This window comes from Mesoplodon bidens, assembly GCF_964165515.1.
Source record: "Mesoplodon bidens genome assembly, chromosome: 8".
Classification (NCBI taxonomy): Eukaryota; Metazoa; Chordata; class Mammalia; order Artiodactyla; family Ziphiidae; genus Mesoplodon; species Mesoplodon bidens.
In genome coordinates, this window is record NC_138165.1 from 100,276,025 (window position 1) to 100,300,422 (window position 24,398).

The 24,398-nt window shown below is 37.8% G+C and overlaps 1 protein-coding gene across 6 annotated transcripts in view; it reads right to left on the reverse strand.

Moving 5' to 3' along the window:
• Positions 1-24,398, reverse strand: part of DOCK10 (dedicator of cytokinesis 10) — a 293,328-nt gene that overhangs the window by 90,182 nt on the left and 178,748 nt on the right. For 5 of the 6 annotated variants that reach the window (XM_081241942.1, XM_081241941.1, XM_081241944.1 and 2 more), the window contains 9 exons: positions 22,291-22,363; positions 21,892-22,014; positions 21,510-21,644; positions 12,579-12,762; positions 10,785-10,870; positions 10,427-10,510; positions 10,152-10,307; positions 1,612-1,833; positions 1,078-1,200 (listed from right to left, as the gene is read on the reverse strand). In XM_081241942.1, coding sequence (XP_081098068.1) covers positions 1,078-1,200; positions 1,612-1,833; positions 10,152-10,307; positions 10,427-10,510; positions 10,785-10,870; positions 12,579-12,762; positions 21,510-21,644; positions 21,892-22,014; positions 22,291-22,363 — 1,186 coding nt within the window. The remainder of the gene's footprint in view (positions 1-1,077; positions 1,201-1,611; positions 1,834-10,151; positions 10,308-10,426; positions 10,511-10,784; positions 10,871-12,578; positions 12,763-21,509; positions 21,645-21,891; positions 22,015-22,290; positions 22,364-24,398) is intronic. The other variant, XM_081241945.1, reaches the window with a different exon arrangement.

Sequence of the window (24,398 nt, forward strand, 5' to 3'; positions counted from 1 at the left end):
AACTATTGTATAACGTTTTCTTTCTTTTTAGTTTAGAAATTTCAAATGTAGAAAACACCCTTATTTTGGAATACCAACTTTTTTTCTGACTTTAAAGACCTTAAAATATTGAATGGAAAGAGTTATGAAATTTACATTCACAGGCTGTCCTGTATTTCTTTTTATTTGTTATGATAGAGGTCAGCAAACTTGTTCTATAAAGAGTCACACGGTAAATATTGGATTGGCCTAAAAGTTCTTTCGGACAAACTTTTTGGCCAATCCAATATATAGGGCTTTGTGGGCCATGTGGTCCCTGTCTCAGCTTCTCAACTCTGTTGCTATAGCAGGAAAGAAAATCTTAAATGAATGAGTGTAACGTGTTTCAATGAAACTTTATTTACAAAAATAGGTGACAGGCTGGACTTGGCCTGCACTCCATAATTTGCTAAACCCTGAATTAAAGGATTCTCATAAATATGTTAAACACTGCCCTAAACTGTCACACACCCTCAAATTCAATTATTATGCATTATTTTCCCAATATACTTCTTTGTGTGGATAATATAAACTTTTTGTATTTATTTTCTATTAAAATAGCATTCAATTATTATAGAAAATATGGTAATTGAAAAAAGAAAGTAGAAAAATTGTCCTGCAGTCCCACCATTTAAAGAACTTATGGTATTTTCTTCCCTCTTTCTTTCTTCATTTAGGTGTTATTATAATTTGGTAAACAATTATTTTACTTTTTTACTTAGTTCAGCATAAGCATTGCTGATGTCTTAGTAAACTGTATTCCCTTGTTTTCAGTCAGATTAATCCTAACTTTTCATTATTGTTAACACTTTAGTCTTTGGGGGTTAAAGTTTTATCTACATTTAAATTTATTTCTACCAATAGAGTCTCAGCAGAAATTGCAGGATCAAAAAACATAAGCCGAGAATATACACTTGAAACATTTCCTGTTTGATACTCATTTCACTAACAAGGGAATATTTCAAGACTTACATTTATCAAACTTGATAATTCATCAAGGCAGTGTGATTTTATTTCTCGAAAGTAATTGAAATTATTTATAAAAAGATCATGCATTACCTTGTTGGAGTCTGGATTTTTAATATAAGGTTCAGCACCACTTGCAATGTTTCCCATCAGTACCTTTTCGATTTTGGCCACCAAAACAATTTCAGAATGTGGATTGCTTACAGAAAATATAGCCTATGTACAAAGAAAACAGCTAATAAGCATCTAGGAAACCACACTGAAGACATTTACAAAATTCTACTTTTTTTTTTTTTTTTTTGCCATACGCGGGCCTCTCACTGTTGTGGCCTCTCCCGTTGTGGAGCACAGGCTCCGGACGGGCAGGATCAGCGGCCATGGCTCACGGGCCCAGCCGTTCTGCGGCATGTGGGATCTTCCCGGACCTGGGCACGAACCCGTGTCCCCTGCATCGGCAGGCAAACTCTCAACCACTGTGCCACCAGGGAAGCCCCCCAAATTCTACTTTTTTAGAGTACAGCTTTAAGGGGGATTTTTATTTGGAAAACTGCTCATCTTATGTAATCTATTGGTAAGAAAAATGGAACAAGCATTTTCCCTCCCATGATAGATAAACAAAAGTTCAACCTGCTTTGGAAATTTTAGCCATTCCTCTGGAAATCCCTTGACATGAGGTTCTTCTGATTGTCTTGGAGTGACAGTGTCTATGTTTCCATTTTCCAAAGCCACGGAAGCCCCTGAGAGCATCTGCCTGACAGCAGTGTGGTTTAGATCCACATGGAAATCAGCAGAAATCTTCCTGCTGTTTCTGAGGTCATAAAGTGCCACACTCACAAAAAAAGGCTCAATCTTTGGAGAAAGAGAAAGAATTGATGGTTTTGACATAAAATCATTACACAGGGGATAGCCTCCTTAAGTACATTATTTAATAAGGCAGTAGATGAAATACTACTATTTATATATAGTAGAATATTTCTATATATAATATGCTATATTATAGAGATATAATAGATATAATACTATATATTATATTGCATATATTATATATTTTATATATAACATATAAAATACAATATTTGTAGGAAAGTTCCCAGAATCCCTTCCACTATCAGATTCCTCAGATCCCAGAACTGTATTTCATTGGTTTCTTCATTCTACTTTTCCTGCCAAATATTCTTTTTCATACATTGTAATACATGTATGATTCAACCTTACAAAACCTTCTAGTTATTTCCTTTACTCTCTCAGAAATATCTGCAATGTCAGTATCCCTGATGATGACTCATGATCTGACTCAGGTCATGCTTTTTGGGGCAGTAATACCCCAGTGTGACATTTGATTTTCATAGTTCATTATATCAAGGGCACAAAAAGTCAACTTTCCCACCACTTTAGGTAATATTAACCTAAATATTCTGGTCTTGTTGGTATCTTCCAGTTTTCTCCATTATAATGTCACCATTTTCCCTTTGGTAAGTGATTAGCCTTTTTGGAAATATTTTCTGAGATTACAGCAATGTCCTGCTACTCATCAAACCCAATCCACCATTCATAACTCCCACTGGAACCAACTACCACTATGATGGCTACCAATGGTGATCTTCTAGTTCCATCATTCTTTCTACATTTATTAGTGGGTATTTTACTGTAACAATGAGCTTTCCTTTATCCCTCATTTTTTATTCATATATATATTTATATACACATACACACACGTACATACATATATATATATATATATATATATATATATATATATATATATATGTATGTATAGACTCATGGATTGCTATTTTATTCAACAAATTTCCATCTCTTACTGTCGTTATTTATAGTGATACTCGATTTGTCTCAGATTTGGTTAGAGGTTCACCCTTCAGTGTAGCTCCTGTGTCTTTATGGCAGATGAGCATCATTTTTGGAGCACCTCTTTCTTTACCCAACAAGATGTTCCAGGCTCATCTTATACTTTCCATGTCCCAGCCATTCCTCCAAAGAGCCTTGGTTCCTGTTAGTGAGGGTGACACTTAGAAACCAAGATCTGGGTGCTTGTTATGCTCATTGTTTCTGGGACACACACATGTATATATACATATACACAATATTCACAGCTACAATGATGTCTCTATCTCTATCAGTACATGAATATTTATTAAAAACTTACGGGTTCATGTCATACCTCCATTTCCAATCCAAATCCTCAAAGATTCTTTCTAGCCTTTCCCTTTTTCATATTTGCAAGTATTTCATCCAATAGTGAAAAACCTGACTCATTATCATTAATTTATTTACTTATTTGTTCAATTAGTTTACTTATTGTTCAAAGTAACCAGTCTCCCAACCATAGTAGTCATCTTCTCTAGCTATCTCCTCTGCACCAGCCTGCACAGTGCCCCAGATCCTGACAAATCCAAGGGCATGGCACCTCTGCGCCTCCACGTGGCTTTCTCCCCCTCATCATCTGGAATTCTTATGCTCACTCAATTTCCAAGCCTCTGTGCAATTGCTCGCTTAACCTCTTACTACCATGCTAGGAAGGAAGAGGAAGATGTGAAGTAAAGGGAAAATGCGAAGGTAAAGAAGATGGAAAGGGAAGGGAAAGTTTCTTGCTTGAGTTTTAAAGAAGTAGAAATTTGGTAAAGGGGAAGTTATAAAGGGCTTCTAGTAGGTTGAGTGACATGGGCAAAGTCACAAAGACATGAAAAAACACAGATTTAGAGTGAGATCAGAGTGGAAACAAAATATTAGGATGCGTTTGCAGAAGATACGTTTGAGAAACGTTAGGAAGGTACAACCAAAAGGCTTGGAAATCCATTGCATGTGTGCGTGTGTTGGTTGATTGGAGAGAGGGTTCACAGGGGCATGAATAAAAGAAAATTCCCAGGTTTGGGGCTATAGGAAACTGAGTGAATGACAATGCCATTCACTAATATGTAGGATGAGGATACAAAGATGAATTCTTTGGTACAGAGAATCATCTGTAGGACATTCCAGGAGCAGTTGGATATATGAGTTTTGAGTCCAGTCAAGGAAATTGGGCTGGAGATCTGAACCCAAAAGATTTGGGGATGTGGGTGCCTATTCAAGGCATTAAATAAAAAGAAGAGAATCAGAATGGTATCCTAGGAAATATGAACATGCACAGGATAGAGACTGGAGTAGGGAAAACAGCTTACAAAGGAGATGGGGGAGTGGAGAGAGATTTTTAAAAACAAGCTGATAAAATTTTTTTTAATGCTGCCAGAGTTATCACAGACACAGAAGAAGAAAGATTTCAGAAAGAAATAATTTTCAACTAGAAAAATGTCAAATGCAAGAGAAATTAAATAAAACAAGGACTGAAATAAATATTGGTTGGCCAAAAAGTTCACTCAGATTTTTCTGTAACACGGAAAAAACGAAAGAACTTTTTGGCCAATCCAATATATGTATATGTTATTATATACATAGACAGATGTACATAAATACACATATGAATAATTATATACATACACATATATGTAAATACATACATATGTAAATAACTATAGGCTTCTTAAAATGAATATACTTATAAAGAGTTTTTTAACTTTTGTTTATGTTACTTAATTTTGAATTGATGCCTCTCACCCACCAGGATTCTGTGGATAAGCATGTTATATACAAAAAATACATTGTGACCAAGTTCATCACTGTACAGACTCACTCATGCTGTGGATTTTGCTGAATGTTTAATAAGTATCTTGTGTTCTTTGAAATGCAGGATTATGGCTAGTTTATAACAGGGGTATTAGTTTAATTTCTTAATATTAGCAATAACTGCCAGCTACCTTACTGTTACAATTACACATAAAATAAAATTCAACACGTTATTTTTAAAAAATAAGACAAAATGGAAAAGTTTCATATTTTACCAATTTAATTTAGCTTAAGAAAAACACTTGGTTTGTGGCAGTGGTAGTCTGCTAAGAGTTGAAAAATACAAAATTATGTGAAAATAACTCAGGTAGGAACCCCAAACACATTGAAGGTCAAAGGAAAAAAAAATCCTTATTAAGTTTTTGTGAATTGCTGCCTTTTGATTTTCATTTCTGCTTCGTGAATGGAAATAAATTACCTACTCTGATAATCCATCAGAAATTAAAGCTCATATGGTGCTTCACTTATTTCTTCCAATCCACCTTTTCAACTTAAATGTCACATCTTACCATTTTTTAATTGGAGTAAAAATTGCTTTACAATGTTGTGTTAGTTTCTGCTGTACAATGAAGTGAATCAGCTATATGTATACATATATCCCCTCCCTCTTGGACCTCCCTCCCCCCCATCCCACCCATCTAGGTAATCACAGAGCACCAAGCTGAGCTCGCCGTGCTCTACAGCAGGTTCCCACTAGCTATCTATTTTACACATGGTAGTGTGTATATGCCAATCCCAATCTCCCAATTCATCCCACTTCCTTTCCCCCCCACCATGTCCACATGTCTGTTCTCTACTTCTGTGTCTCTATCCTGCCTTGCAAATATTTTCATCTGTACCATTTTTCTAGATTCCACAAGTAGGCATTAATGTATGATATCTGTTTTTCTCTTTCTGACTTACTTCACTCTGTATGACAGACTCTAGGTCCATCTACATCTCTACAAATGACCTGGTTTCATTCCTTTTTATTGCTGAGTAATATTCCATTGTATATATGTACCACATCTTCTTTATCCATTCATCTCATTGGACATTTAGGTTGTTTCCATGTCCTGGCTATTGTAAATAGAGCTGCAATGAACACTGGAGTACATGTGGCTTTTTGAATTATGGTTTTCTTAGGGTATATGCCCAGTAGTGGGATTGCTGGGTCATATGGTAGTTCTATTTTTAGTTTTTTAAGGAACCTCCATACTGTTCTCAATAGTGGCTATATCAGTTTGCATTCCCACCAACAGTGCAAAATTGTTCCCTTTTCTCCACACCCTCTCCAGCATTTATTGTTTGTAGACTTTTTTTTATTAGTTTCTGCTTTATAACAAAGTGAATCAGTCATACATATACATCTGTTCCCACATCCCTTCCCTCTTGCATCTCCCTCCCTCCCACCCTCCCTATCCCACCCCTCCAGGCGGTCACAAAGCACCGAGCTGATCTCCCTGTGCTATGCGGCTGCTTCCCACTATCTATCTTGTTTGTAGACTTTTTGATGATGGCCATTCACATCTTACTTTTGAATCACCAGCTTTTCAATAAAGGGTTGTTTAGTAAAGAATCTTCAAAGCCTAACAAATTAAGTCATAGGTTTCTGAAGTTTAGAATACTGTACTTCTCTTTAAAAAAATTCAAAAACATGGCATTTTAAATGTAGCTCAGCTGTGAAGCAGTTTTATTAGTTCAGATTTTTGGAATCAATTTTTATTTTCAAAGAAATATTTTATACTCTAAAACCATCAACTTGAATTTGGTTTTCAACTGACTGACTAAAAAATTACATGCTGTCAAGTATTATTTCCCCATCATGAAAAAGTTCTTTTAGGGTGTCTTTTTAGAAGCTCATTCATTAAATGCTACTGAATTGCTGGCTCTTCAGCAACTTGGAGAAATATCTCAATTAATTTAAAAGCATGCTCACTGAGTTAAAAATAATGAATTTAAAAATAGCAACATTAATGAGTGTCACTGAATAATCACACAAAGATTTTTTTAAACAATGCCATTACATATAAAATTGCAGTTGAGTTCAGGTGAGGTTGTTTTCTCAGTTTTTCTACATTATTGTTTATAAGCACTATGAAATTATTCTTAAAACTATTTTCCTAGTTTTTAAACATTTGTATCAACTGTAAAATAAATTAAAAAGGATACAGACACACAGAGCACTTGGAATTGACTTATTCCTATGGCCTGACACATAAGAAAGGGCTCACAAAAGCTGCTCTTTGAATTGCACGTGTTCTCTTGCCTGGCGAGATTGGCCCAAATACACACATTTAGCTTCTGAATATGGGCTTTAGTATAAAGATACGAAGCCATGTGGAAGGAGCCATATGCCCCTGGCACTGGAAAGAAAAGCCCATTATCTTTGAGTTTCTGTTTCTAAATTTGAGTTTTTAATCACACTTAAGGATGTACCCGGTCAAAAAAATCATTTATTTTTATTTAATAAAATTTAGATTAAGTGACATTATAATTTAGGTTAAATTTTCCTGATATTTCCAAATATAGTTTCAAGAACTAAGTTTCTAGTTTTTTTTTTTTTACTCCCAAATGAAAGTATGTTCTGATTACTGCTCCTAACATTTTCACTTCAAGGAAGTTTTTTCTGCTATAGTCATCCTCCATGTGGCCACATCTACCATGCTGCTCTCTGGCTTCATGTTATTCAGCTTCTCAGCACCATTCCACATAGCTGACCCTTTCTCTCTTGGCATCATGACCCACTCTTTCCTGGTTTATCTCTACATTCATGACCATTCCTTCTGATTCTTCTTTGGTCACTTTTTGTACTTTGGTCACTCTTCTTTTGTACTTTTTGGCCTGTATCCCCCAAATCTGCTCTTCCTCTAGTCTTGTCCTCTTAGTAATGGCACCACCATGTGTCTAAGTGTTTAAAGAAAAAACTAGGGACTCATCCTTCAGATCTCCCTTCCCCTTATCCTGTATATGCAATGTATCTGAAAAAACTGTCAGTTCAATATACAAAACAGCAGTCAAATCCCTCCTCCTTGCCAGCCCTAGTGCAAGCCATGATGTGAACTATAGTAATAGACTTCTAACTGCTTTCCCTGTTCAACTCTTGTTTCCTCCAATCCATTCTTCCAATGGGATTTTTTAAAAACACAAATTAGATCACACCACTTTAATGTGCTTTAAACTCTTGAATAGCCTCCACTCACACCTAGGATAAATCCAAACTCTTTGCTACAGTTTATAAGACCCTACCTAATCTTAGCCTAATCCACTGCATCTTGGTATGCCCTTCCCCTCACTATCTCCTTTCAGTTCCCAGAACTTGCCAAGACTTACCTGTCTCAGGGCATTCATGCTTGTTCTTTCTTCTGCTTGGAATCTTTTGCCCTGACCTGACGTTTTATCCTTCTCAACCTTTGGTCTCTGTTCAAATGTCACCCGCTCAGCGAGGCCTCCCATGGCCCCCCATCTACAGCAGCCTTCTTCCCAGTTCCTCTGTATCACATCTCTTTATACTGATTTATTTTAAAGAACTTTGCACAATGTGCAATTATCTTGTTAATTTATTTGTTTCTTTATTTACTTCGGTCCTTTTCCAAAAGAATCTAATCTTCAAGAGACCTTGTTGATCTCATTCCCTGCTGTTTCTCCAGTACTTAGAGCAAGTCTGGGTCTAGTAGGTGCACTGAATAAATGTTTGTTGGGGAATGAATAAACTCAACTTCAACTCCTTTCAGTCTCACATAACCTAGTGCACAGTTACAGTTATAAAATATGAGGAAGCTTCATTTTGGAGGAAGATTCTTACTGGCAACAAATTTCAATTACTTGTCAACAAGAATCTCACAGGTAACACTGAAAACATCAATACATTGCATGCATTGTACTTACAAATTTCAAAGCAATTTCCCACATATTAGAATAACAGTTAATATTTAATGAATGCTTATTATGCTCTGGGCACCATATTTAATCTTCACAATGGCTATTTGAAATTGTATTATTATTTTTCCCATTTTCAGAAGAGGAGACTGAGGTTAAGCCACTTGCCCAGCATGGAACAACTTGTAAGTGGGAAAGTCAGGCATTTGTTACTTGATTTTCCTTATTCTCCTGAGGTCCATAGCATGTACCATTGTCCTGCTATTACACCAGGAAGAAGGAGGCTCAGACAACCAGTGAGGTGCCTGAAGACCCAAGAGCAGTAGGTTACAGTCTTTCGAAAGAGTTCACCCATTTTGCCAGCTACTCACTGTCAAACTAACAAGGCTCGTTTTACTACATCATAAATAAAGGCATGTATGGGATTGTGTGTGCAATCTGCAGAGAAAACTTAATGCTGTTTCTACCTTCTAAAAGCAAATGTGGCTTGTATCATGGATCTGGAAATAAGTTTTCTTCTTTAAGAAAGAAGATGACAATTGAGGGATGCTTTATTAGAAATGAGGAAATAATGCATTAACAGAGAATGAAAGGGAACACACCAATATATTAACAACGATTTTTTTTTTTTTTTTTTTTTCGGTACGCGGGCCTCTCACTGTTGTGGCCTCTCCCGTTGCGGAGCACAGGCTCCGGACGCGCAGGCTCAGCGGCCATGGCTCACGGGCCCAGCCGCTCCGCGGCATGTGGGATCTTCGCGGACCGGGGCACGAACCCGTGTCCCCTGCATCGGCAGGCGGACTCTCAACCACTGCGCCACCAGGGAAGCCCTCAACAACGATTTTTGATGTTAGGATTATGAGTGCTTTTTATTTCCTTTTTTATAGTTCAACCTTTAATAATATTTATGCTCACAAAATGTCTCCTTCCCACACATACATTTACAATTAGTATAGAATTGTCCACTAGAATACTAAGAACGAACTCTCAAGAGAGCCCACTTGGTAAGAAGAGGAATCTTGTATGGATTTAATGAGCACAGTGATGTTTCCCAAATATCAGTGAAGCACCTTTTTTTCCCTACCATTTACATGTATTATTTATTTAATATTTATATAATATTATTTTACTTGATTCACTATTTAGCCTTGTCATAAGCAGTAGTAGCTGTGAAAACACAGGGTTGATTTGCTCATTATAAATATTCTCTAATATACATGAAAATTAACATATAAATATTAAAACATATATTATATGTTTATAAATATAAAATATTAAAACATATAAATATTAAAATAAAAATATCAATTTAAAAGCCATCTCAAGTTCCAAGAAGATACAAACAATATCTTTGGAAACTCTGAACCACTGTGCTGATTTAATGGAAAGAACCCTAGAGCATAATACCTTCGATACTCCTTTAAGTTAAAAGGGATATTCTATGGCAGTATATTGACAATTCCACTTCATAACATGCATTTTTTCATGTGGAAAAATGCTGTCAATCATACCCTTGGTACAATTGAGGGTGTGGACTCAGTGCCTGGAAAGATCAAGAAGTGAATAAAAGATTTTAACGAGGGTGGTGTGATGTTGGCCAATCTATAGGATGTAACAGAAGAGATACTTACATTTGTTACCGGATCGTTTTCATTCTCTGTAACACATCCCTGAAGATTTAAGTTGAGAGCTTTACAAATGATCATGATTCTCTTGGCAGCTTTTTCTTCAAATGGTTTGATCACAAACTCAGGTTCTAAAAGATCTTTCTTCTGAAGTTTCAAGCTCTAAAAAAGTTTGGAAAGTTTTACTCAACAAACACTCATCATAAGAAAAGAGATTCTAAATTATAAACCACAACTGTACAAATCAAGTTCATGTCTGCTTAGAGAGAATTCCGACTTACATCTATATCTGGATCCAGCAAGAACAGATTTAACCTCTCCGTGTTTCGAGTTGCTTTGACAATCTCTTCAGTTTCTGTGAGGTACTACAGAGAAAATTGTGTTAGTTCTTAGTATCTAAATAGCCAGAAACTAACAGCCCAGCTCCATCCACATGGCCAAGAAATAGCCCCTCAGTATCAGCACTGCTTTAATATCATCCATTAACACTCCACAATCTTATAGAAACATGCTTTTGTTTTTTGACTGTTGTCTTTCTTAGTCTAAATCTTAAAAGAAAGCATTGATATCTTTTCCATGAAAGCAATAAACAATAAGTAATTCAAATTTATTTTCATAGAAAAATGTCAGCTTTATTACTTTTGTGAAGTCTGGGTGTAGGTTGTTCTCTGAAGAATCTGTTTCCTCCGGTGTGCATTCACAAGTTATAGAATTATCCAGGGAATCTTGAAAAGATAGAAGAAGACTGGGTTATTAAATAGTTCTCATGAATCATTCATTTCTCTAGCCTGTGACATATAACAACTGGGTTAGACTCAAGAGTGATGGGGGATGGATATTGGTGAGGAGATGCCTTCACTGTGTCCTGGCTGTAGTATTCCATATTGTTAGATGAACTGGGCCTGGAAATCAGATGTCCTGGTGATCAATTTGGGACACTCTCCATGACACCATCCTGTGCCCATAAGAACTCTGGACCCTTACAATACTACATTTATACTTGAGGTTGTTTTGTCTCAGTTCCTTTTTTTTTTTTTTTTTTTTTTTTCTTTTTGCGGTATGCGGGCCTCTCACTGTTGTGGCCTCTCCCGTTGCGGAGCACAGGCTCCGGACGCGCAGGCCCAGCGGCCATGGCTCACGGGCCCAGCCGCTCCGCGGCATATGGGATCCTCCCAGACCGGGGCACGAACCCGTATCCCCTGCATCGGCAGGCGGACTCTCAACCACTGCGCCACCAGGGAGGCCCTTGTCTCAGTTCCTTAATGCATACTAAAGTTTTCTTATATATGAATATATTTTGGATAATTCTGACTCTTAGGCCATCAATGTAAAACCCACATTCTAGCTTCAGTTAAACTCTTTAAGACTCTGTAAACATTAATATTCTAGTTGATTATTATTAAGCAAATCATGAATGTAAAACACTTACTATGATATATAGCAGTTGTATTAAAATCAACCATAATTTTCTTCCTTATTATCTCATGACTCTCTCATATGATACATAGACTATCAGAACTTAAAGACTTAAAATAACATATCATGTGTTATGAAAAAATGTCTTAAAGTAATTTTCCTTTAGGAGTGACTGACTCTGAAGGTGAACTTGTCTTCGATGTGGCTATAGACCTATTTTCTCCCCTACTTTTCATCTTTTCTTTCCTCTCTGTTGTTCTCTTTTTGCCTAGCCTGGATTAGAATTATACGAAAGAATTAGGACGGGCAGAAAAAAAATTTGTCTTATAAAAATCTTTAACACCATGCAAAATTTATGGAACTTCCACAACTAGGCTGATCTCAGTGGGGTCAAAAGCACACGTGAAAGATGCCTTTCAACTAAAAGGAAAGAATGCATATTTGCCATTACAGAGTATTATGTTCATTAATTAAATTTAATGAAAGGCTATAAAACACAGAATCTCCCCTCTAACACCCCATCAGACATGGTGTATATATGTATATATGTGTGTGTGTGTGTGTGTGTGGTACGCGGGCCTCTCACTGCTGTGGCCTCTCCCGTTGCAGAGCACAGGCTCCGGATGTGCAGGCTCAGCGGCCAAGGCTCCGTGGCATGTGGGATCTTCCCGGACCAGGGCACAAACCCGCGTCCCCTGCATTGGCAGGCGGAATCTCAACCACTGCACCACCAGGGAAGCCCCATGGGTATATTTTTAATACCGCTGACCAATGGTTCTTAACATCATTTGCCGGATGTCAGCCTCAAAGCATTGCCAGGCAACTCAAAATCATACCTCTGTGTGGTGACTCTCACTATTGAGTAAAAGTAAAGGTTTACGGGTGATTTCCTGGAGCGAATAGCTCAGGGTTGGAAGAGCTAGACCTGACAGCTACCAGGGTTAGTAGCAGCTGAAATGAACCAAATGCGCAGGTCGCACTTCGCGAGGGAAGGGCGGCGGGTCTGCAAGCGCTCACCCAGCCCCAGCTCCGTGAGCTCGGCGCTCCTCCTTCCCTGAAGGGGTCCCTCAGGACTGATCTGCAGGATGCGGCTGAGGGTGTGGATCCATTCATCCATATCTGACTCCGTTTCAGCCGCCAGCACAAAATAGGTCAGGTCATTCATTTTCAATTCAAAAGCATATTTTCTTAGTCTGTTATTCTGTGGCATGAAAAGAAAGAAAAACACCAGATACCAAGTCTTAGAGAGTGGGAGACGTTTTTTATGGGGTCTTTCCTCATGAGTAGGTGACATCAAGGAGATCTTCCAAAACAGGACAAAAATTTAGCTGGATAAGAATCATTTCGTTTGGTTCCTTTCAAGCCTTTTTGTACGTTTTTCTTGATTGGCTTATTTATGTTTTTCTTGATTGGATGAGCATGTTGGCTCAAAAATTTCATCTTCAGGCAGGTGGAGGAGTATGTTCTAAGCTTCTTCAAATAGTTGCTTTGAGTTGCTACCTTCACTTCCTCACCTTGTGTTCTGTCTACAACTCACTCCAGTTGGGTTTTTGACCTCATCATATCCCAGAGGCAGCCAAGATCACCAACAAACTCTATGCTGCTGTACTACCCAAGGACATCTCTTTCTTCATATCTTCCTTGACCTCTCATCAGAATTAACACAGTGGCTTCTTGAAACCCATCTCTCTCTGGGTTTCTCCATGACTACACTCTATGCTAGTTTCCTTTCCCCCTGAATGGCCACCACTTTTCAGTCACCTCTACTGGCTCTTCCTTATCTTGGTGACTTGTCATGCTGACCTCAGCTCTGCCTTAGACTCCTTTCTTTCTCCTCTGGGCCAATGGCTTTAAATGACATCCATATGCCAGGGACCCCCAATTCCTTTCTCTGTCTCTGGCTTCTCCACCAACCTCCAGACTTTTCTCTAACTTGACATCTCTACTTTGCATTTTGTGACCAACCCACGAGGCTTTGTTCTAGGTTCCCTGGATGTGCTCCCATCATAGGCTTTGTTGCTGCCACAAAGGCCTGAAACAACCCTCCCATCCCAAATCACCATGCATAGATTCATGCACACAGCACGATGTTTGCCCTTCAAGTACTTACGTGACTTGTATTCACTCTTCAGATCTCAAGTGAAGTTATCCTTGCTCAGGGAACCTTCCCCAGTTCCCCAGTTAGGACAAGGTTCTTGTCCTCCAGGGCACTCACAACAATTTGGGATTACATGCTTATTCACTTTCATTTGTTTGTTTGAACAGTATATTCCTCCCTTACATCTGCCTCCATGAGAGCTGGGTCACCACTCTGTCCTGTACCAGTGCTCTCACACAGAAGGATTCAACAACAGTGTGTTCAAAACAGTCATATCTTATAAATGGGACAGAAGAGGTTCTTATCCTTGGGAATGAATGAATGATTGAAGAAATGAACAAACGAAAAACAAAGATTCTCTGTTGTGCAGAGAATTAAAATGGTCTGATGCGATGAGTAGCTACTTTAGATTGAACTTTCACAGAAGGTGAAATCTGTAAAAAGAAGTGAGCTGTTTAAAGATCAAAGAAGCATATTTAAAGTAGAGGGAATACAAAAGCAGATTATTACAGCAGTTTTATATATTCCTGCCATGAGATCAGAAATATAAATGCAAAGTAGAAACTTCCCCTGATGATATAAACTAGTGTTATATAACCTGCGGTGGCTGTAAGAATTTCTGAAGATGTTCCACATTTAATTCACTCCTAGGTACCTCCGATACAAGTATTCAACTCTTACCCACACTGTTCTAAAGCCTTTAGAGAACTCACAACTGTAATAAAGCAAGTTACACAATTAAGATAAGTAAAATACAAATAATAGTAGAACACTAAGATGAGAGCGACACTATAGCGCGGGGTTGCGGCTAAACATCAAGGTATAAATTCTTTCTGAGAACAGGACTGCTATTTCTTGGTGGCAAGAAAGAATAATTTTTAATATACTGCTGGTAGTGTTCTGTTTCTTTGGGAGGCTCTTAAAAACTTCCCCAAATAGCGTTCTCCTTTCAACTTCCACAACAGTACGGCTACTACTACAAACATGACACTTACTAAACACTTGCCATCTATATACCTGGCACTGTGCTAACCATTTCACAGTCACCATTTTATTTAAGTCTCATAATAACTCTATGAGAGAACTGTATCATTCCATTTAACATATGGTAACATTGAGGCTTGGGGAGACAAATGAAAATATGCTTGGGATACATGGACAGCAAGTGGTGGAGACAGGAAATAATCCCTTTATCCTTTAACATCCCCTGAGATGACCAGGCACAAAGAAGATGCTCATCAGATGCCGCTCTCCTTCTTTGCCACCTGCCTGGAACAATCACACACCAAATGGGTAACCATGGCCTGGGATGTTCTGGTTTCTGAAAGTAGACAGTGGGGCATCGTACAAGACTCAAAAAAAAAAAAGTAAAATTTGGGAATTGAAGGAGAAAGAAGAATTAGCTAAAAAGCTAACTGCGATCCTCACTGTGGAATCTCACAGCTCAAATGGCACTTTCTAGACTCTGCCAAGGACAAGCTCTTTGCTCATGTCCATGCTTTCGTATTATTGTCAATTTTTATTATTTCTTTGCCCTGTGATGACTCACTTGCAGGCTGCCATTTTCAATAGCCCATGAGCCTGATAAGGGCAGACGCTCACTAGTTATCCTCAGTGCAGTGACAGTATTCATTCTTAAAGAGGTTCTCTCGTGTTTACGTTTTGTGCTGGGCAAAAACAGACAACGTGTTGGAACAGGGCAGATGGGTGTTAACCAATTAATCACCCCAATGTGAAACTGGAAGATAATTGTACTTAACTTTTGTATGAATGTATTGAAGAAAAGGTATGAAATCAAGGTATAAAAATTCTTTTTGAGAACAGGATTGTTACTGCAACATGAGAATACTACTATTCTTTTTTTAAAAAAAACATCTTTAGTGGAGTATAATTGCTTTACAATGGTGTGTTGAGAGTACTATTCTTGCAGCACCCTCTGTGTTCTGTGAGAGTACAGAAAGGAAGACTTGACTAGTAAAAGACCACAGTTGCATTTTGAGATCATTTTGGCTGCAGTGTAAACAGAGGCGGGGTGGTCCTGTGCAAAGCAAACCTCCAGGTAGCTTCTTTAAGAATGCAAATTCTTAAAAGCTATGCTTGCCGTATGAGGAGTGGGGCAGACTCCCTCCACTCACCCTCCCGCACATTTCCTGGGGTGCTGAAGAAGGAGGTCCATAAAAGCGCCTGTGACCTGCACTGACACAGAGGTCTGAGGGCAAAGACAGATGGCCGAGAGCAGGTATAAAAGAGACACGTTGTTATGATAGTATTGTATCCTTCAAAAAGCATCAGGAACAGAAATAGACGCTCAGGGAAGAACTAGAAGTGCCCAGAGTTCAGAGCAGATCTAAAGCATCTGAGCATAGCAGAATGCAAACAAATCTCAGTGTTGTCTTGAAAATAAAAGAAAGAATCTGTTTGACTAATTTGATGCTGTAAACAATGGGGACAGGCAGATGCAAAGCTATGTACAATGCTTATACTGGGTCCAAATTGAAAGTGGATTGAGCTGCAACCTGCTTTCAAATGCAGCTGTCAAGGAACTAATAACAAACATGACAAAATAAGAACAAAACTTGATTTTCTAAATTGCCTTCTGTACTTTAAATGAATTAGATATGATTGTTAACTTCAACAATATTATATATTAAATTTTTTAAAAAATTTGAGCAAAGTATAACAAGCCCTTGTTTCTCAAAAAGGGATACTTATAAATGAAATAAATATTCTATTCACAACTTCTCAAAAGCCAAATTATCTTTTTCTCCTTGGAGTGAAACAGAACTACTTGCAGTGCAGAGAACCTTATGTTGGGGAAGATTACGATGCCTAAGTGGTTTTCCATCTCACTCTCTGTAATCTCCAAGATAATGGCGCATAAAACAGCAAAAAAGAAAAACCCAAAGCAGAAAACCAATGGGACATTTTTATAATCTTGAAATGCAATTTTAAGTCATTAAAATGATAATCAAGAAGTAATCATTTTCTTATTACTCCTCAAATTTCCTTTATTTCCCTGAAATCAGTATCCTTTGCGACCAATGAAACTACTTTGTTCATTCAAGCTCACCACAGTCTACCTACGTGACTTCATAAAAAAAAGGAAACTGGAAATATGTCCTAATGCCACATGATGTGCTTAATGAGTTGTGGCAAACTGGTCTCTTTCCACAATATTCATCTGGAAAAGTTTTGAAATAGATACTCCAATAAAAACAACAAAGCCAATGGAGGACTGAATATTGAAGGAAGTTATTCAAGAAAAATATGGCACTGTACCTATTATGTGCCTAGCATCTTTTACAGAATTTTGCCGAAACAAAAGAAGAGTTTTAAGAGGAAACACACAACATCAAACAGGTTACTGGTATTGATGGCTACCATCCATGCAGTCCTTTCCATTCTCTGTATGCTTATTTGTTCATTCATTCAACAAAGATATATTGGCTACCTTCTATGGGCCAAGTACAGAGCATTAAAAATGTTCAAGTGAACTGCTTGCCCTCATTGAACTTACATTCTAGCGTTATGTAATGTCAGGAAAAAATAAGCAATATATATATTACATATGTATAATATAAGGTAGCATCATGCAGTGATAAATGTAATATCCTTCTTACATATGTTATCAGAACCTATTGTTTGAGATGTGTCACTCATGTTTAATTACTCAGGCATGTGCTATATCTGTTCTGTGTTTTTCGGTGCATCCTCCCACAGACCCGAAGTTCTTTGAAGATACAAACCACATCTAATTAATGTTTGGCTTTCCCACAGTGCTTTGCATAAAGCAAAAGTTTCCATACATATTTGCTGAAATAAATCTTACATCTAAAACTCACTGCCTAAATGACACACCAGCATCTATCTTTGTAGTGTTTCTTCTGCATATGTGGCTTATGTAGGATGAATGTATGTATCTATGCAAGCATGCCCACTGGATATATGATCACCAAAGCATTTTCTTGGGCATCTTTCTGTAACTTTGGACATTCTTCTGCCTCAAATGTAATTTTTCCATTTATTAGCTCTGTGACTTGAGCAAGCCACATTATCTCGCTGAGTTTTATTTTAATAAATTGGGACAATAATAATGCATGTTCCATCAACTGTTGTCAAATAATGTATTAGATGAAGAAGATTACAAGTGTCATTCTGGTTTTTATTGTCATCATGGGAAGTGAGATTCTTTACAGCCAAGGTTTGCTAATGGGGGGTTTATAGGTCATAGTTGGCTTCTAAATTTATTTTCCTTGGGAGGTACACATTTTTTTTCCCTCCCAGTTTGACTGCCTTTATATGGGTACACACAGTCTGAGCTGCTCCTGTTATCTCACAGCTGACCCTACTTCCTTCCTGTAGTGGCCTGAGCTGCAGAAGGCATCTGAATTTCTAGACTCTGGTTAAGTCCCTAAGGCCGTTGTCTTAGAACCCACATCCACAAGGTGGAAGATCAGCACCTAGGAGGAAATCAACAGCATTCAGCACCATACCACCCCCATTGAAGCCTTTATGTATCAAGTGACATCAGTCATTGTCACTGTTGAGGTAGGGACCCTAAGTAACTGGGATTCCTGGGCTATTCACTCCCTTCGCAGTGGCAGGATCTGGAATGGATGGATGGATGGATGGATGGACCAATGAATGAATGAATGAATGAGAAGACTCTTACAGAACAAGATAGGATAGCTTAGGTCCAAATAGCCCTTAGTCTCAAATCAAAACTGAAGTAGCAAAAATTGGAAGTTCTGCTTCAGATTGAGAATGAGGGGTGTAAAACAGATCTAGTACTGTTTGATGACATTACAAAAAAGTGGAAAACTACTGTTAGGTCTCTATTTTACCAAGATCCAGGAAATTTCCAATCATAAACGTCTCCTAAAGTCTCTGGGTAGGAGTTTCTGTCTATTTGAAGTTGCTCTTGAAATATATTTCTAAGAATTCCAAGGATTATTCTTAGGAAAGCACAGTGATATAGAATGGGTCTGAATGAAGCAAAGTAAAAGGCTTGTTCACTCAAGACTGTTATGTGCATGAATGCCCTGAGAATGCTGGGTGGTAGGTAGCACTTCCTGAGGCAAACTCTGTTTCTCTTCTCTGTTTTATTCAAAGGAAAGTGAAAATGATTCTTGACAAAATAGGTCTGACTCATCCTATTATTCATTTGCTTGGTGCTTCTGTGTGTACGTGTTTCGTCTCCAGGCACATTTTGTGCCTGAGAACTTGCTGGAACAATGACTAAACTTGCACTATCTGATTCAGTATCTTTTTTTCCAGATGCAAAACTTACAAGTTAGAAAGAGCTGTAAGCAAATTCATAAGAACTGGCAGACATAAGGTGACAAGGGACCCAGATGTTTACCTTCCCAAAGTGATCTCAAGAAGCTAAAGGTCCCTCCCTCTATAAAGGGTAACAAGCTCTTGATAAAGAGGAACACAAATATAGGGATACAGAGCCGAACCCTTTAAAAGATAAAATACATGTTCCCGGGTATTTGAATGGCTATCTATTGGAAAGTGAAGTAGGATTATTCGGTTGTGCTTGAAGGTGAAAAATCTACCTTGGAGATTCCTACCTATATGCCCATTGTTTCTATGCATCCTTCTAGCCAACCCAGAAGAGTTTATCACTGTTCCGTGCTCCTAGAACATTCCATAGAAAGTGCCATTTACACCTCCATTATAGCTCTTGAGACACTGTGTAATAGTGAGTTATAGCCTATGTCCTTCTCTGGTCATGTTTTCAGCAGGGAATTCCTAATGCCTAAGCACAGTTCCAGCATGTCATAAGCACTAAATAAGTTTGCTGGATGAATGAATGAATGAATGAATGAAGAAAGGAATGGATAAATTAGCAAGTTTAGGTAGATATTTCAGGAAGGCGAATCAATATTTTCTAGAAGGGTTTTCCCACAATGGGGTGTTTATCTCTCAAAACTGTGACCTTTGTAATTAATGGAAAGACTAGGAAAGGATGGCTGAGGACACACTATCTCCCAGATCCTTATCACATGTGAGCACATTGATTTTAGTTTTACAGATGAGACACCAGAAATCAAAGAGCTTGAGTAACTTACTCAAGGCTCTCAGATAGTAAATGGTGAAACTAGGATTCGAACATCGACCAGTTAAAACCCCAAGCTTACGTTTTCCTTAGAAGACATTCTCTTTTCAAGGTACTGCTTAAGCAAAGACTGAAACACAGTCTAAGATGTGATGGAGAAAAGGTACTTGTACTGGAAGGTCAGATTAGAGCACTAACTAACTCTGTGTATTCAACAGAGTTACAAGGTTCTTGGAAGAAGAAATTACACAATAATTCATATCTCTGCAAACTTAATACCTAACAAGGGCTACAATGATACTTCTTAGACGATGATGACTCATTTGCTAGAGCGAGTTTGGAAGTACAAATAGAAAAGAAAATAAGTTTTTCAGCTCAATATCTATAAAATATAGTTATTGATCTTTAACCTATTGCTAATATATTATTTCATATTTCTAAAGCCAAAGAGTCTCTTTTGTGACCAAACAATAGAAAACTATCTCCACCCTCCATTAAGATCCTTATTGCCCTTTCCATAAGGAAAGTTGGCATCTGTGTTAAAAAGTAGTTATCTTTCATTTCTAGTGGAAGGCTCAGCAACACTTAATTAATTCTTTCCTTTTAAAGTGCAGCATTATTACTTTCTGGAGAAATTCCAGATTTTAATGGATAAACCATCCAGAAATAGACTAGGCTTGAGTGACTAAAGAGAACTCTATTTTGCATTCACACATCTGAGTGCCCCTGGTATTAATCCAAAATGTAATCTCAGCCATGTAGCAAGTTATGTGAATGCCTGTGGTTTGGTGATAAGATAAAGAATTGTTCCTAGTGGCCTATGACCAAAAACAGAGTCCTCAACCTAAATGGGCCAGCATCTTAATGTGAAATATGAGGGAAGACTGCTAAAACACGTGATTGCTTCAATTTTTACATGAGAGAGAATAAGGATAGCTATTTCATCAGAGTAGAAAGAATAAAATTTTTGAAAATAAGATGTCCAAGTGAGGCCTATGGAATTATTTTCCTTCCCTTTGCCACCGTGGTCCATGTCAAATTTAATACTAAGGACAATAATTTGAGGACCAAGGCTTTGCAGAACAGTATTGTCTGTTACAGGCACTGTGTCTGTTTCTGAGATTAACTCTTGAGAATCAATGTAATCCTTGCCTTTGAAGAAACCTGCTCTTCAAAGAAGGATGATGTATTTATACACTGTAAATTTATTATCTTATTATTTATTACCTAATAATAAAGATAACATTCATGAAGAGCCTTCTTTGAACTATGTGATTTACATATAGTCTTACTGAATTCTTTAGCTTGGTGGATCTCTACACTGCAGCCATGCAGGTGGTCATTTTCCTCTTTGCCTTGAGTATAGCAGACTTGCTCTTGCCTCAGGACCTTTGCACTTGCTGCCCCTGCTTAGTCTTTAATCTTTAGATCAAATATTTTCTCTTCATAAATGTTTTTCTCACTTCTGCAGCATAAAGATTCCTTTGCAACCTCACCATCGTCTCTCTACCTTCTGTAACCCTGTTTATTTTCTTTATTCCAGATTTTACCAATCATTCCATTCTGTTTATTTCTTTCTTTATGTATTTTCTGTTTTCCTTTATTGAAATGAGTTTTGTGAAAGCAGGTATCTAGGCTGCCTTGCTCTCCACTGAATCCTTGGAGTTTGAAACAGTTCTCAGCTCATATCAGATACTCCATACATATTTCTGGAATGTATGAATAATGATTGGATGAACACACTTTTCGATTAAGAAAACTCGGGGGAAAAGAGATTTCTACTCACCTGTACCACATCTGTACAGGAATCCAAAAAGATACAACCTTTGGGTTCTTTGGATATTTTTTCATCTTTGTAAAAATTCATGATGTAGGAATTATCTGGCAACTGAGTCAGCTGGAAGAAGCGCTTTTTGAATGACTAAATAAAGGGAAAAAAATATAAGGAGGTAGTTCAAATTCACAGAAATTAGACTACTTCTAATTCCTTCAAGAGTGCTACATTTCTAGGGCACTGTTCTAGAGAAGAACATCCTCCTTTCTCATAAATAAAATATGAAATGAAACACAAACTCAATGCAAATGGCTCTCCTCTGTTCTGTGACTGAAGTGGAGGAGGATGTGAAGAAAGGTGGCAGAAACAAAGATGAGTCTTGATGTCTCCTTACCCGAACAGTAATGGTATTATTCACGGTGCTGTTAAAATTCCCCTTGTAGAGCCAGCCAGACTTGAAAACTCCGGTTCCTCCCATTCCCCCTCCGCCCTTGGAGGATGAGTGAGAAGTGGTATCCTGTACAGAAGGCATCATTAGCATCACAGCCATCTTTTGTGGATCCCAGATCTTAGACACTGCACTTAAAAATGAGACTCCTTTTTCTCTCTTTGACTCATCTTAAGAAATCATGTTCAATTTCAAAACACACGTGATTCATTTTATCTAAAAGCTTTCACACCAACAGTTACTGCAGCTTTAGGAGAAACTGGTCTGAATTTGAAACACGCTAGTGAAAGACAGGAGCTAATTATCCTCATGTTTTAAACATTTCACTTTCAACCATTTACTTACTTCATCCTTATCAGCATCTTCATGGTCAATCTCAAAGGAATGTGAAGGAAGTTTCTCTGGTTTGTATTCTGCTCTGATATTAAAAAAAAAAGATTCTGATTTGTCATTTGAGACATTGCTTTCATCTGGGTAACAGCTATTGTGGTGGCTTTCTTACACATTTTTATAAAATAATATAATCTTGTGAGGGGCCCATTTCCTTTGGAAGTAAACTTTCTCCTTACACCATTATATCTTATCTCCAGTAAATAAATCTCCATTTTAAACCACAGAGTTACTATTTGTACAGATTTGCACATGTCCTTTTTAATTAGATAAAGGTAAGTGGGACAATTTTAAGGGCTTGGTGATTTATATTTTCCTTCCTCCACATTTTGAAGTGGGATATAAAGTACTGATATTTTCATTATCTTTTTTTTTCCCTTTGCTTTTATGTGACATGTCCAAGGCTACAGGACAGTCATTTGAAGAATCACCCAGTGCTCTAGCCACCAGGCTGCGCTGCTCCCCTAACCTTGGCCTCTCCCAGAAGCCTGCACCAACGTGACTTAGCAGCAGTTGTGCTCACTTTGGGGATTTCCATGGTAGCACAGAAAAGCCTCTTAGTCAGAGCATCACTGACCAGCCCAGAGGAGCAAGGGCGTACACTTGGCCCTATAAGTGGTAAAATAAGACAGAAAAAACTTTCCTTGGCTTGATTCTATCTCATAACACATGGTTGAATGGAAACCAGACAGTATCATCCAAAATTCATGCATTCCTTTATACCTAACTAGAAAATCCTACACGGAGTGTTGGCATGGGAGATTTGTTTTCTTTAAAATGATTTATATTATGTAGAAGCAATCTCAGAAGTTGACTATTGAAAAAAAAGCCCAGGGGCACATTCAGTATTCCCATTACAAAATGGTTTCCTATGTTGATGGTGTTCCAGATAGCAAGGTGAGTGACCAAGGACTCTTTATATGTATTCATATATGTCTATACATACATGTGTATAAGTATATGCACACACACACACATATATATATTATATGTACTCATAAAATCACCAAGTCGTGCATTCACATAGGGATTCAGTGGATTCAAACAGATTCAAAATATTCTGTACCCTCCTTCTGAAAGACATAGAAATGCCCATTCCCAGTTCACAGCAGAGAAAGAGCATAAAAAGAACACCTTCCTCACTATCAAATTGTGGAAAAGCCTGAGATCAGAACCACATCCTCCATACCTGATCAATGTTTTTTCTATTGTGGTAAAATATACATAACAGAAGAATTACTATTTTAACCATTTTTAAGTGCACAGTTCAGTAGCATTAAGTAGATTCACACTGTACAACCATCACCACTGTCCATCTCCAGACCATTTTTATTCTCAAACTGACTCTGTACCCATTAAACAATAATTCCCCATTTTCCCCTTTCCCCAGCCCCGGGTTATCATTTTACTTTCTATCTCTATGAAATGAACTATTCTTGGTACTTCATATGAGTGGAGTCATGCAATGTTTGTCTTTTTTTGTGGCTGGCTTATTTCACTTAGCATAATGTCTTCAAGGTTCATTCATGTTGGGGAGTGTATCAGGATTTCATTCCTTTTTAAGGCTGAACAATATTCCATTGTAACCTGGTAAGAGTTTGTGCTCCCAAACTCATTTCCATGAAGGTATCCTGGATCTACAGAATTAGGACTGTCTTCCTGTAGATGCTGAGCGTACGTCTCTTATGATGCTTGCCTGGTTCTGTTATTTGGACGCCTGTCTTAGTCCTCCAGCAGATTATACATTTCTTAAAGCCAGTGACTCTAATGAAGTCCCATCTACATCTCACTCGGCTTTTTTCTTTCCTGTTGTAGACATGATCGATATGCATTTGCTGACTGAATTACTGAGAGGCAAGGTGAACAAGGATATCACAGAAGTGAGATAATATGAAAAGGTATAACTTAGACTTCCGTTTTTGGAAGGCATCTTGGCAATGTTCTTTTTAGCAGTAGGACACATTTTTGGTGATCAAAACCCTAAGAGGCACCTCCAACATGTTAAATACGTTTTTAAAAAGTATCTTATTATTGTGAATTTATCCTATAAATTCAAATTAATG